This window comes from Oryctolagus cuniculus, chromosome 3, assembly GCF_051225735.1.
Source record: "Oryctolagus cuniculus isolate XC-2025 breed Fujian yellow rabbit chromosome 3, ASM5122573v1, whole genome shotgun sequence".
Lineage (NCBI taxonomy): Eukaryota > Metazoa > Chordata > Mammalia > Lagomorpha > Leporidae > Oryctolagus > Oryctolagus cuniculus.
Window position 1 is genome coordinate 151,268,223 of NC_142869.1, and position 15,973 is coordinate 151,284,195.

A 15,973-nucleotide genomic window follows, 5' to 3' on the forward strand; every position below is an offset into this window, starting at 1 on the left:
ACTGGCAACCTGAACAATTTCATAAAAGTCAGAATTGGTTTGAAGTCAGATGGATAAGACCAACTGCTGTTAATGTGATTACTTTTTCTCATTATGTCTAGGTCTAGACTACATTTTGGGTTTTAGCTTCCCATAAGCACTATCAAGTAAGGACAAATTATTTTAAAATTAAAAATAAAAGTACATTTTCTTTGGAATGTAGTAGACTCACAGATTACTCAACTTGTGGATAGTTTTCCTCTACTATTATTTTTTACTTGGTGATCAATTTAGTGTTCATTATTATAATAGCACCAGTATTATGGAATGAGCTTACCACACCTAACCTTTATGCTGTAAATTGAAGTTAAATTGCTAACTCCCATCAGATGTTAATTAAACTTAGGATCACTGATTTTATGTGGCGCATTGTGCTTTAAATATATATGCCTGGGACATCCAGCAGATGAATTGCTACTTGTAGATATTATTAATGAGGATGTTGGTTATTTTTTCAACTTTAATTAACAGGTGTAATACCCACTTGCAAAGGCATCATTAAAATAGTATCCAAGATTTACAGAATTTATAATAAAGAGTTGGTTACTTAATATCCCTTTCAGAGTTTGACCTTTTCAAAATGCAGTCTAATATTTGGCCATGAAACCACTGAATTTTCAAAAGTTTGCTGCCTAGCTCACCTTAAAATGTATTTTTTCATGAAGTTTTTCTGCTTTATTGAAAATAAAAAATTGTTCTAATACAATTGTGTCAATTTCAAAAACAAAACAAAATTAAGTGTATGGGTTTAGGGGCAGAAGCTCACACTGGATGGAAAGATGACACTATAGCCCATGTGTGCACATACACATATACTCAGCAACATGCACCTAATCTTGACACATCGTGTGTAGAATTTAATAATGTCTAACATCTGTGACTAATGCCAATGTTTTCTATCACAACCCTATCCCTGAGACTTTACTATGATGTGCCCCGAAATTATCATCAGTTCTTTCTTTCTTTCATTACCAAAGTAGCCTTTTACACTCTGAAACCATTAATATTTTGTAATCTGGCTCCTGTCACTAATTTTTATGTATGACACTTAAAAAAGCCAACGATGGTCCTCTCAGTCCAATGACCTTTGAGGATTCCATATTTCTTTTTACCTTTTTTGACAGCATTTTGATGATCACCTTTTCTTGACTATTTCTTACTTGGACCTCCAAACTCTTACTTCTCAGATACCACTTTAACCTCTCTTCCCTTTCGCCTCTTTCTCTTGTGATTCTGAGTTTACTGTAGCATCCTTCTTTGTCTTGGCTTCCTCCATGACCTCTTTAACTAACTGCCAAATGTATGCATTATATATGGTTTTTCTTGTAAGGTCTAATCCAAGCACTATTTCCACTGCTCCCCTTCTGCCATCAATGGCAGTTTCTCCATTGTTAATACTCTGTGCTAGTATGACTCACTTGTTACTGGTGAACCAATATTGATAAATTATTATCAGCTAAAGTTCATATTTTACATTAGCATCCACTGTTTGTGCTATTTATTCTGCTAGAGTTGACAAAAGTGTAAGGTCATATACCCACCATTACAGTCATAGGCATAATTGCAATGCCCTAAAAATCCTCTGTGCTTTGCCTATTCAGTCTATCTTCCCTTTTCCCCCAATTTCTGGCAACCATTGTTCTTTTTACTGTCTTCAATGTTACCTTTTCTAGAATGTCTCATAGTTTACATCATAAAGTACAACAGTACTTCAGAAAGTTCATGAAGAATGTGAATTATAAAAATACCATGAATGGAGTTCCAAGAATTTTTGTACCAAAATAAATGTATCTTTTAATTCAATTTTCCATGAATTTTGAAGCTCTCTTCTAGGTAACTTTTTCAAATAGGCTTCCTTCACTTAGTAATGTGTACTTAAAGTTTATCCATATCTTTATGTGACTAATTTCTCTTTATGGCCAAATATATTCCATTGTAAGGATATAGTACAGTTTGTTAACCAGTTTATGGATAACCTTCATTGCTTCCATTTTCTTGGCAATTCAGTCCAAGTGACCCAAATGTTCATGTGCAGGTTTTTGTGTGGGCAGACATTTTTAAGTCATTTGAGAAATTATCAAAGAATATGATTGATAAGTCATATGATAAAACTATATTCATTTTCTCAGAAACTGCCAGATCCTATGCTAAAGTGGTTGCACCATTTTGCATTCCCATCAGCAATGAATGAGAAGTATTGTTCCATAAACTTGCTAGCATTTGATATTTTCAGTGTTTTGGATTTTAGTCATTTTAATAGATATGTAGTGGCATTTCATTGTCTTTTTAACTTGTAATTTCCTAATGACTTATGATGTTGAGCATCTTTTCATGTGTTCATTTTCCATTAGTACATCTTTAGTGAGTATCTGTTCATATCTTTTGTCCATTTTGTGCTAAAGCTTTTTTCTTAATGTTGAGTTTTAAGAGTTCTTTCCTCAACAATGCTTAAAGCATGTTTGAGCATTTAAGCAAATATTACAATGTCTTTGAATATGTGCTCAAAGTATGGAGAAAAACTAAGAAAATAATATTTAGCAGACAGGCAGTATAAAAGTATTACAATTTAATTCAATTTTCTATACTTCAGCAAAAGTGGAAAACATCAATATCAGTAGACTATTAAGTACTGTGAGGGTACATATAGGTATACTACAACACCCAATGTACTCACTGGGAAAAAACTGTACAATGATATATATCCTGAAGTATTGTAAATAAGGGTGGGCATTTAGTCTAGCAACTGGGTAACACTCGTGCAGCCACACATTGGAGTACTTGGGTTTTAGTACTTGGGTTTTATATCTGGCTCTAGCCACTTACTCCAGTTTCCCATTAATGCAGACTCTGATGTACATAAGTGAGTTCCTATCACCCACAAGGGAGACTTTGATTGAGTCCCTGCCTCCCAGGCTCAGCCAGGCCCACCCCCAGCTGTTATAGGCATTTGGGAAATGAACTAGCATGTAAGAGTTCTCTCGTTCTCTATTTGTCTTTCTTCCTCTGTCTCTGCTCTCAGATAATATTCAAAAATAATGTAAATAAGTAAAAATGAAACCCTTAAAAATGTTCGAGCAATCAATAAATAGGAAAGAAAAGAAAAATAGATAAATGAGAATTAGAACATCAAAAGGAGGCCAAACCATTTTTAGGTCACCAATCTTTAGAGTAATCACTATTGCAACAACATTACAAAAACAAGTTATTATTACTAAATGTTAAAATTTTACTTATCAACTTAAGTAAAAGGACTGATTCACTTGTCCAGTTGAGAACATTCACAACCTTCAATTTTTAAGTTTTTCAGGGCCGGCGCTATGGCGCAGCAGGTTGAAGCCCTGGCCTGAAGCACTGGCATCCCATATGGGTACCGGTTCTAGTCCCGGATGCTCCACTTCTGATCCAGCTCTCTGCTATGGCCTGGGAAAGCATTATAAGATGGCCCAAGTGCCTGGGACCCTGTACCCATGTGTGAGACCCAGAAGAAGTTCCTAGCTCCTGGTTCAGATCGGCACAGCTCTGGCCATTGCGGCCATCTGGGGAGTGAACCAGTGGATGGAAGAACTCTCTCTCTCTGTCCCTACCTCTCTCTGTAACTCTGTCTGTCAAATAAATAAAATAAATCTTTAAAAAAAAGTTTTTCACAATTGCACCATTCTAATTTGTTTTAATCTGAAGAGCTTATGCTGTCCTGGGAATCACCAAAGCGATTGATAGTATACATGGTATGAGAAATTATGAATCTACACAAAACTTACTGTACATATGTGTTTTTAATTTACCAATAACAATTATGTCTCCAAATTCTTATCATCAAATGGCTAAAAATCAATACATTTGGAGTTTATTTAGAATCAATTACTATGATTTACTAAATATATCTTTATACAAATCTTCAGACATCAGGTGATTTTTTAACATTCATTTTAAATAGTTTAAATAAGAAGAATCAGTTGCCAAACATGTGGATCAGTACTCTCAGAAGATTAAAATGTTCATCTGTCCCTGTAGTTTTGCCAAATAATACATTATTAAAAGCAATTTTTGGAATTTATTGTTCAAGCTATTATTTAGGTCAAACAAGCTAGTAAGCACATTAATAAGAAAACATCCCATTTTTTACTGTGTTAGCTACAGTAACATTTAAAGTATTCCAATCTTCATGCTGTAGGGCATAATTTGGTTACCAGCTGGGGTCAGGAAGAAATTTTCCCCATAGTGTCATATCGCCAATTACCATAGGTGTAGACTGAACAAGAGAAGAGTCAGGGGGTTATATGCCCCCCTAAAGCATCTGGTATTGGATGCTTTCTGAGTGAGAATTCAGGGAAAGATGAAACATTCAATTGTCCCTGTATGTCAATTCTGATATTCCTAGGAGCTGCCAATGTGACACTGTTGCCACTAGGGAGGGATTTCCTATGGAACAGATGTCACTTGCAGTATTATGTAGGCTATCTGTCTCAACAAATAATTGCTTGGCACTTCTGCCCTATGGCAAGGGTCTGAAAATATGCTAGAGTAAGAACACACCATCCAAGCAGATGGGCACAGATAAAGGACAGAGCAGGAGCACGCTGCGCCCAAGATGCCTGTGGAAGAGCCACATGGGAGAACTCAAGCAGATGTCTTTCCTATCTTCAGCAACTTAAAGCCCCAAATCAGGGTTTTCTAGTGATTAGCTGTTTAGAAGTTTTCTTTAAATGAATATGAGTCTAAAGAGGCTCCAGTTTATTGAACTAAAGAAACTTTGCTTTTTGTGGTATAAATTACAATTTCCATTTGAAAATAATGGCATTTTGCTTAAGACCTGAAGCTGATATGAGACTCCCAACACCAATGTCCCCTACTTCCACGTACTAACCCCCCCCAAAAAAAATAAAAGGAAAAAACTGGGCTGGGATAAGAGGATGACACAAAGACTGGCAATGAATGACAAAGGACAATTGAGATAGGACTTGCTGGAGAGAGACAGCAAGAGAGGGAAAAAGTCCTTTTAAAATATCAGTAAGAGAATCAAAGAAAGCAAAATCTTTTTTCTGATAAAAGGGGAAAAGTTAATAACAGTGAAGAAAGAGAAGGCAATTGCAATATGCTCCCACTGTAATGGAAGAAAAGATGAAGGTAGAATCAGAAAGTAGCAATTTTGAATAAGTTTAACATATATGTTGCTTTCACTCCTCACACAATTCATGGATTAAAGTTTGAAAAAGGTTTAAACTATTTGCTCCAATAGTACACCTGACTGTCTACTTAGATTACTTTCTTAGAATACGGGAAGTAGAGTATGTTTTTCATCACAAGAACTAGCAAAGGAAATTTCATTTTAAAATAGCATTACTTGTGAAAAAAGAAAGATCTTAGGGATGGGAGGGGTAATAATAAATATTGGAAATTATTAAAAGTTATTGATCCTCATCTAAGAATAATGCTTGAGGACATTATTGATACATTTCCATGTCCACAATGGGACACAAGTAATAAACCGCTTTAAAAGGTTTCTGGAAATAATTGTGCCACTCAGTAATATCTGAAAATGGCAATTCAACTGGACCTTTGTTCACAAGTTAAAGAAGCTCCAGAGATGATAATTAAGGAAAACTCTAAGCCTTGCCTGTGAATATACCTTTGTGTATTTTTTAATCTTGAGGAACACTGGAGAAGTTCTTTAACTTTCATTTCTGTTTTCATTGTTTATTAATCCATCTTTAATCATTAATATAAAAAAATAAGATACAAAGTCCTTCCTGGAGAAAGTAATTTCAAATTTTTCTATATGGCTTTCAGTTATAGTCCAGCTGAGAAAAATTAATGTAAATGAAATTGCCTAAGGATTAATCACACAATTTAGTCACTCCTCCCAGAACTAAAAAAAAGAAAAGTAAGAGGGTAAGGATTCATCATCTTGTTAGTAAACCTGATGAGTTGGACTTTATCTTAAATTAAGAACCTCTGAAAAAATTTCCTTGTGATTTGTTCATTTGGGAGAAGGTAATAACAGTCATATTTGCATGGTGAATGATTTCTGGGGATATGTGGTGGAAAGAAACTGGACAGGAGAAAGACTGGAAGTAAGACTAAGGTGTGAGGCCAGCATTGTGGAGCAATTGGTTAAGCATCCCATATAAGCACTGGTTCAAGTCCTGTCTGCTCCACTTCCGATCTAGATCCCTACTAATGCTCCTAGGAAAGTAGCAGAGGATGTCTCAACTGCTTGGACCTCTGTAACCCTCAAGGGAGACCCAGATGGAGTTCTAGGCTCCTGGCTTTGGCCCGGCCCAATTCTGGCCACTGCAGACCTTTCGGGAGTGAACTAGTGGATGGAAGGTCAATCTGTCTCTCTCTGTTTCTCTCCCTCTGCCTCCATCTCCCTCCCCCAATTCTCTTTATAACTCTGTCTTTCAAATAAAACAAATGTATCTTTAAAAAAATAAAGAAACAGAACACCAATGTGGAAAACACAGATGAGAAATGATGACTTTGACTGGGGTAGGAGCAACAGCTCTAGAGAAAGTGGATAGATTTAAGAACTATTTACAAAGGAGACTCAACAGGACTTTGCAATAACAAGGATGAAAGAGGAAAGATGAAAGGATGATCCCTAGTTTAAATCTTAAGTACTTAAGTGCTACAGTTAGAGTGTATAACACAGAAGGACAAGCACCATCATAATTTTGTTTTATTTTGTGAAGGCATTGGGAGGCACTAGACTGCTAATCTAGTCAGGCCCATGTTGAGCCTGAAGGGGCATCTGGGTGAAAATAGCTGGATCCTTGGATGTGCATATCAGAGAGGTCTCTATACTGGACACTTATCTAGGTAGCTGATCAGTATTTACATTTATTGAAGCCATAGTAGTGGAGACATTGCCTGGAGTCTATGAAAACTCAGGGCAAAGAATCCCAAGAAAAATCAGTAATGAGCCAAATGTTTCCATAAGCACCTACTATGTTGTTTGTCCCAGAGCTGACTTTGTAAATAAGACAGCCAAGGTCCCTTCTCCCGTGTAGCTAACATTTTCAGGGAGTGAGCCAAACAGTTAACCATACAACAAATAAACAACAAAAGCCCTAACATGATAGGTTAGATATTGTCAGATACTTTGAAGGACTCTGTAGAAAATAAGACAGCATGAGAATAACAAATAACTGCAATGTGGTGGAACACTCTTCAGGAGTGCTGAGAAGCAGGACAGGTAGAAGACAGCAGAGAAAGAAGCAGGGACCCCTAGAAGCAGTGCCAGGAAAGGAAATAACTCCTATAAAGACCAACAAAAGGAAACCGTTGTAACTCAGAACCAACCCAGACACAGGAAATGGGAAGTTCCTTTTCCCTCCAGTAAGGCCACTGCCCCACGAAAAGTGTTTCTGCCACAGCTTCTTGTGCAATGTGCAGAGTCAAAAAAATAGTCAGGGCTCAGCAAGCTGGAGAAAGAAAATGACTTGACCCTAAATTCTAGAAAGCTGGGAAGACAGCAGGGAGAAGTGGTCACTGTTCAATCTGGTGAGCAAAAATAATATCAAGATGTGATATTTCCTTAAATCTTTCAATGAACCTGTTAGTTTATATAGTTATATATTAATGTGAAAAATGGAACTTGAGAGATGGACATCAAGCATAGTAGTTAAGATGCTACTTGAGATTTCTGCACCCTGTATGAGACGGCCTGATCTCAGTCCTGGCTTCACTCCTGATCCAGCTTCCTGATAACGCAGATGCTGGGAGGGTGATGGCTCAAGTAGCTGGGCTCCTGCCACCCATGTGCAAGACCTGGATTGAATTCCTGGCTCCTGTTTCAAACTGGCCCAGCTGTTAGGATGTTGAAGGCATTTGGAGAATGAGCCAGTGGATGGAAAATTCTCTCACTCTCTCTCCCCTCACCTTCCTCTTTCTCTTTCTAATAAATAAAAATAAAATTTTAAAAGGTTTGAATGTAATTTGGAATGGAAATAAGTGGTATTCCTACTTTTTTCAATTGGATGCGTATGAAATTTCATCTAGAAGGTCTGTTAACACTTCAATCCTATTGTTGACTTTGTGGCTTGAAATAAATGATATCTATATATATGGACTTACATAGTTAAAAGATAATTGAAAATAGAATAACAGTATTGCCATTAAAAAGAAACAAATCCAACTTCTATATCGAGTACATATTATTTTTATGCTTGAAAGAAGTATTTGGGATCGATATCATGGAACATTCTCAAATACATATGAGAAATTTAATCAGATGATTACCAATCATAATAAATTATTAGAAGCCTCAAAAGAGGATACACACAAAAAGAAGTTAAAGATAGACAACAGTATGTACTTTTATAGAGGAAGATTTTAAAGTTAAAGATGATCAATTTCCTATACTTCAAGAGGAGCAAAGAAAATTGGGCTAAAATTATAAACCAATAGCAGAAAATAAGGGGTAGAAGATGAATACTGTAGCTTCTCACCCAAAACATGGTATAATTCCTTCTGCTTCATTGCCTAAAATCAAGACAGACCCTGAAGGCTGGGTGCTGGTTAAGATGGTGCCAGACTGCCTTACACTTGAATTGAGAGACAGGCGGCTCCTACTCTTTCCCCTCAGCTTCCACGAGCCATTTGCCTCCATTAGTATGTGCTTGCACTACCAGCTGTATCACAGGGTATTAGATACTGTGAGTTTCAGGCATGTAATGCATGTTATTCAGACCACACAATGGGGATTAGGCAATGCCGTTAGACTTCTTCATTATGGTGCTGATCACAAGTTGGATGAACTTCTCAGAAGCATAGCGACTATTTCAGTTCATCCATCACAGGATGTAACAGTAGCAGCTTCATTTGCTAAAGTCTGAATCATGCCTTCTCCATATTTCTAACAAAGAGGAATTTTGGAGGAAAAACTTTCTGATCAGAAAAGGATGTTTCAGATAATGCATGACTGTCATTTTGTTTCTTTTAATTTATAGCTTCTATATTTTCTGTACCTTTTAGCAACACTAGTAGCAGAGTGGTTTTTAATTAAAGTCCGTAAGGTATAATACAAGGGTATTTCCAAAAGTTCATGGAAAATGGAATTAAAGGTTAAGTGCATTTTGGCACAAAAAAATTGAAATTCATGCATAACTTTTTGTCATAATACTCATTTCCATAAACTTTTTGAAGATCCCTCATCTATTCAAGTCACTTAACATAATTTCATTTTTTTTCTTTGCCTAAGCTAAAGAAAGCTAGGTTTTAAGGGGGTCTTTGAAACAGATAACTACAAAAGGATATTCAGCATAATTGCAAATGAGATTTTTATCCTAGAGGAGATAATCAAATCTTATAGGTTATTTAACAAAGTAGAACTAGATAATGGAATCTAAACATGGAAAACATAGCAACTGGATCTGTGATTGAAATTTTGTTTTGATTGTCTTCTCTTGTTCTGTGTGTTTCACCTCTATGTCAGGGTTCATATCCAGAGGACAGACATCAGGACCTTGACTCTCTGGGACAAAATCATAAAGGGTGTATGCAGTGGGGGACAGGAACCCCAACAGAGAGAATCAAAAACAGGAGGAAGTTTGTCCCTTTCCCATTTAGAATCTGAGGAATGTTAAGGGACCTCCACACACCAGAAATCCTGACTTGGCAAATATTCTTGCTGGCTCCCGCTAGAGGAAAGGCACCAATGAAGGGAGTCCAGGCGAACTCTACTGTAGACACCCTAGGTGTGTTGGCACTGACCACAACACCAATGTTAAGACAGCAAGCTGTGAATCCTGCCAGCCACAGACTTGATGGAAGGAGGAAGACTGCTGGCCAGGCAGGAAACAAGCTTTTCAGTGGACGTCATTTTGGTCATAGGACTTAGGACATATAAACTCAGCCTCATGTCCACAAAAATCTGAGCATTTGCCAAAGAGACAGCTTTAACCTTAAAGCAGGCCACTTTGAACAGAGAGGCTTTGCAACACCTTTAACTGGAGAGTTGAATTTTTCATCTCATTATTCTCTCTCCAATTAGTCCATTACTCTTCTCCACTTTGTTTTTTTTTTTTAATTTTTTTTATTTATTTGACAGATAGAGTTAGACAATGAGAGAGAGAAACAGAGAGAAAGGTCTTCCTTTTGTTGGTTCACCCCCCAAATGGCCGCAGCGGCTGGCGCTCTGCACCAATCCAAAGCCAGGAGCCAGGTGCCTCCTCCTGGTCTCCCACGCGGGTGCAGGTGCCCAAGCACTTGGGCTGAGCCATCCTCCGCTGCCTTTCCAGGCCACAGCAGAGAGCTGGACTGGAAGAGGAGCAGCCGGGACTAGAACCGGATGCCCATATGGGATGCCGGCGCTGCAGGAGGAGGATTAACCAAGTGAGCCACGGCGCCGGCCCCCCTCTTCTCAACTTGGTACCACACATCCCAACCCCTAGTAAACTCCCCAGTGGGGAGGATGGTGGGGGATTCTAGAAAAGTTTGAAATTGTTAGAAAGGAGACCACATTTTTTTTTTTCATAAATTTCTACCTCTCTACACCTTGTCAACACAATTAGACTAGATACTCCAAGAGGACTGAGCTTGCCAAGAAGGGTATCTCTGGTCACATTTCACATAGAGAAGGCACAGGAAATGTACTTAGAAAGAAACATCATCCTACTAAATGAAGAACACCCTTCTTGACATACTCTCAAATGTCCTAAATTCATTCCTTAAATGCATTAATGTGGCCGGTGCCGGGGCTCAATAGGCTAATCCTCCACCTAGCGGTGCTGGCACACCGGGTTCTAGTCCCAGTCGGGGCGCCGGATTCTGTCCCGGTTGCCCCTCTTCCAGGCCAGCTCTCTGCTATGGCCAGGGAGTGCAGTGGAGGATGGCCCAAGTGCTTGGGCCCTGCAACCTATTGGAGACCAGGAGAAGCACCTGGCTCCTGCCTTCAGATCAGCGCAGTGTGCCTGCCGCAGCGCGCCAGCCAGCCATGGCGGCATTGGAGAGTGAACGGCAAAAGGAAGACCTTTCTCTCTCTCTCTCTCACTATCCACTCTGCCTGTCAAAAAAAAAAAATGGATTAGTAAATATTTATTGAAACAGAGTACAAAACGTTATCATGAAGTCCCATATACTTCAAATGTACTTATCACAGGATGCATCTTTAAGGTGTGGGATCTTTTACAGTGGTGCACCTCAACATTTAAAAAGTCAAAGCTAAGAGCTGCCAAGTGGGCAGTTCCTTCATTAAGTCACTACAGAAAGATCTGAGTCTCAAATGTTTAACCACAAATTTTAACCCTTATCATATCATGTAGTTTTGATCAGACTCTGAGGCATTGGCACATGCTACCCAACAAAGAATGGAGTTGACCAAATGTGCTCATCGTGTGGTTCACACATCACTTCTACAGAGGCTGTAATCTATTCAACTTAAACGTTTGTTTTTGTTTCTTCTCATTTTAGAGGCTAATCCTGTTTCCCAGAAGATTCAGAATTTTCTACCTTAGATAAATAGCAAAAAATTTAAGATCTAGGAATACATCAAGGTTAAATCAATTTCAAATGTCCAAAACAAACTTGACAGATTTCAGTTTAATGGACTAGTTAGGCTAAACCCCTCTACCCCACAAATGTGATTTAAGAAATCTAATCACCTATGATGTTAAATGGTGAAGACTTAACTCAGGGAATGAAAACAGGTATCATAATGATCTGCGTTAGTAGCCACAAATTAGGATAAATTCCTGGTTCTTGGTAATTTCTTCGAGGCTATGTCTGTATAGCCCTACTCCATCTTCTCCAATTCTAACCACAGACCACCACTCCCTCTCTTCCTATACCTACAAAAGTGAACACACGACCAATAAAAACTGATCATAGCCCCCACCATCTTGGTCATAATGACCAGAGCAAAGACTGGACATAGGGTCCCAGCAACTCTCCCCTAGAATTGTTGACACTGGAGCTGAGTAACCTAAGCCCCTCTTTCCTTAACGGAAAGTAGTGAGGATGTGAGCCTGGAGGGCCTAGCACCTGTGTGGTTTGCCTCCAGGGAGCTGCTCAGAGAACAAAGATAACAGTCAGAGAGAAGCACAGAGGAGGATTAGAGAAGTTCTTAACCATACCTGAATTTCTGGTTCTAGTCACCACTGATATCAACATGCCTTTCTGATAACAGAAACAAGCAAGTTCTTCCAGTGTCTTAAGCTGCTTCAAACAGGGTTATTCTTTACTGGGAATCACCAGTGTCCTCAGCTATTAAGTTGGTGAGAAGGAGGTAAAACCTCACAAGTTGACAAACTGAGACTTCCAGCACTGTCACGGTCATAAATGAGGAACATTCTTGCTAGTAAAGCAATTTTCAGATGATTTCTTAAAATCTCTAAGGCCCAGTTCACTATCTACAAAATGGGGTTTACAGCTACTGTACTAGATTATCAGAGAGAGTAATATGTGTTAAGTGCATCATAGGAAGTCTGTCCTACCGCACTAGCTCAGTAAGTGCCAAAAAGGTATTGTTTTGCTAATGATTATGTGAGGGTAACAGTAGTGAGGATCCTAATACAAAGATTATAGAGCTCAGAATTTTAGGTGATTTTCCACTAAAAACCTGCCTACTTAAAAGAAAATTGTAAAAAATAATATGTAACAAAATGCATAAAAACAGATATAATAAAGTCAGAAATCATAATAAGCAAAACATACCAATTATCTTAGGAAGCAATGATTTTTGAAAGTTAATTTAAAATAAATCAATATTTGTGATTGAAGGTTTACTAGGGGTTAATGGAATAATCTTATTTTTAAGAATAGGTATAATCTGAAAACTAAAGTGAGATTGATGTAGTTATTTCCCAAGAATGGATCTACCAACAATTTCAGGACCAATTCCTATGCTCCCACAATAATAGTCTTCCTCAATACTACCAAACCCATGTACCATAGTATTCACCACACCTATGGCACATAGTCTGTCTTTCTTTACATTTATTTCCTCTTCTTCATTATAAAATCTTCATAGCAAGAGCTTTTCCTTATTTATACCATAGAAATACAGCTCAAGAACTTGGTCAAAAGCAGGGGCTAAAAGTATGTTTCTTGAATTACATTGAATGCTAGAAGTGTGACAAGAGTCAGAAAATATGACTCCAATCTTTCTTCTGCCACTTGCAAGGTACACTACCTTGAGTATGTCACCAGTCATAGGATCATATACTCAGTGATCGCCTTCAAAGTCATCTGCTGGGCCTCCTACCCCAGTACAAAAATACCATCTAAAATATATTTGCTCCCAACACACACTGTCATAGACTCTCTTTAGAAAGTCACCTTAACTCAAAGTTTTAACCATACTTTGGCAAAATTGTTACGTTTCATACTGAAACACTCAACAAAGTAATGCTTTATAAGGCCTGATGTCATAAAGCCAACAATGCAGATTCCAATTCTAACTTAAAGAACATGTTCCTTCTGTGCACCACATTACTTGTGTTTTCCAAGTCTTAGAGTGCTTTAAAAAAATGGGTTTCTGGGGCTGGTGTTGTGGCACTGCAGGTTAAGCTGCTGTCTGCAGTGCCTGCATCCTATAAGGGTGCCGGTTCAAGTCCCAGCTGCTCTAATTCTGATCCTGCTCCCTGCTACTGCTCCTGGGAAAGAAGCGGAAGATGGCCCAAGTCCTTGGGCCCCCAAACCCATGTGAAGGACCCAGAAGAAGCTCCAGGCTCCTGGCTTCAGCCTGGCCTAGCCCCGACTGTTGTGGCCATTTGGGGAGTGAACCAGCAATTGGAAGAGCTCTCCCTTTCTCTCTCTCTGTTTCTCCTCTCTCTGTCTGTAACTCTGACTTTCAAATAAATATTTTTAAATAGTGGGTTGCTATTAATAATGTTTGCCCTGAGATGGTTCACATTAATGATTGCTTTGGCTATGATATGAAAATTCTTTGTAAAGTCTACAGCACTCCAAAATATTAGCTGGTAGTATTACCATACCAACAATGTAGAAGAAGATGATGATGATGACAGGAAAGAGAAAATCATATACTTTGGATTCTCTGTTGCTTTAATATCTCCATGCTGTCAAATGAGCCACTTATTGGGAATTATAACCCCTTTCTGGAATTGGGAGGAGGTTCTGGATTTTTATTCTTATTTTTTCTTCACTTTTTTTTATAATTAAAATGTGTGAATTTTCAGAGATACTTACCTACTACACTTAGAAATTATGACTATATACATATACAGATATATACCTTGGAAAAAGATGACAATCGACTTGAAGAAACTTCTGGGAAAAGTCTGTGAAACATTTGGTTTGTATGAAAATTGCATGTGGAGCTGTGTCTGCTGAGCCTTGGTATCCTGGCTAAGTTGCAGTCTCTTCTCTTTGTCTCCTGGCAGTTCTTTCAGCTGAAATTGGAATCCAGTTAAAGCTTGTAACCTATTTTTCTCCTTTTCTTCTCTGTATTAGTGAGTTTGAAAAAAGGGAATCTGCAAAATACATGCAAAAAATTATTTTCATTTATCACCTGAGATTACATATTGCAAAATAAATCTAGTAAATGGTAAGACAAGCATCTGAAATAGAAAAGCAAACTCATTCTTTAATGGTTATGGCTCACCCATAAAGATTCAATTCTTAATGTTCCAGTTTTGAAAAAAAAAAAAAAGAAAAAAAGATGAGAAGAAACAGTTGGCATTCAGCTAACAATTGTGTTTGGAGATTTGTGCCTGACTTTGTTATTCTGAGCAAAGCCAGGTACCAGTCTCTTGGGATTATGTACAAAGGCAAGAAAAAAAGTGGACATGTACATACCTCAAAGGTGACTGCTGGGTTAATAAAACAGTCTGTTTTCTGTTCACCCACTCTTGCTCTCAGTGTGCAAGTATATTAAAATATGTCAAAAGGAAAACCATTTGCTGGGCAAAAATAATTCAACTACAAGTCACAGTTTCCAGCTGGTGGAGTGCCTTAGTGTATTTAGGTGCTCTAACAAGTGACCCATACATCTCCCTGGATGAAAGTTGTATCCTCATTAAAAGAGAAACAAACACAAAATAGGAACAACTGTCACACAGAAAAACAGACCACAATAGTTCCCACATCCCCCAACTCTGTTTCTGGCTTGAGCTGTTGCAGACTGAAGAGCAGAGCTGCCCTGGAAGTCACCTCTTAAAAGGCAGTGAAAGTAAAACAAGTTGCTATAGAAGAACCGGATGTCTAGCTCGTGGCCAACCGTACCCGTGGTCAATGCGTCTGGAAAAATATCATTTTCTTTCTAGTCCCTACGAAATCTCTCGCTACGTAAGATATTGTGATATTGTGAAGTGGCTGGATTCAACAAACACACAGCAGGGAATTTCAAATTAATTCTTTAAGTTCTGTCTTTAAATAACTTGTCTTAGATTAACTCTGGTTTAAGCATTTACATAATATCATACCAACCTTTTCTTTTCTGATTTTTCTTTAGAGAACCAAATCATTGACAGGATTCTGCAAAGAAAAACAAAAAAGAAGTTACTGTTGCTCAACTCTGATCACTCCTTTTTGTTATTTGATTCCTAGGTCGTGCATTATTCTAAGACAAAAGTGTGCATTAATGCTCAATGTGACAGGTTGGGTTCAAGGCACAGCAGGGAGCATGGATGTACTTTCAAAAAGTAGAAGAGTAGTATCTGGAATAATAAAGTAACAATATTTGAAAGAACATGACTAGTTACCAAAATGTGGCACTAACAATTACTTCAAGGCTGAGTGAGATGGTTCTCTTATAAACAAGACCTTTGCCCAGTTATTCTTACAGGAATTAGCACACATTATTGCAATGATGTTTACACCTTTGTCTTCATTACCCAAATACAAGGAGGGGGGCTTCAGAAAGTTTGTGGGAAATGGAATGAAAAGATAATGTAAATTGTCCATGAATGTTTGGAAGCTCCCTTGTACAAGTTCCTCAAGGACATAATTTCTTGTATGCGGTTTCTTTTTT

General features: G+C 38.1%; 1 protein-coding gene across 2 annotated transcripts in view; it reads right to left on the minus strand.

Moving 5' to 3' along the window:
• The window catches only part of TFEC (transcription factor EC), a 151,252-nt gene extending 135,765 nt beyond the window's left edge, over positions 1 to 15,487 (minus strand). For both annotated transcript variants that reach the window (XM_089329468.1, XM_089329467.1), the window contains exons 1-2: positions 15,430 to 15,487; positions 14,237 to 14,474 (exon numbers count right to left, since the gene is read on the minus strand). In XM_089329468.1, the coding sequence (XP_089185594.1) occupies positions 14,237 to 14,293 (57 nt within the window). In that variant the 5' untranslated portion in view covers positions 14,294 to 14,474; positions 15,430 to 15,487. The remainder of the gene's footprint in view (positions 1 to 14,236; positions 14,475 to 15,429) is intronic.
• Between the last annotated feature and the right edge of the window lie 486 nt (positions 15,488 to 15,973).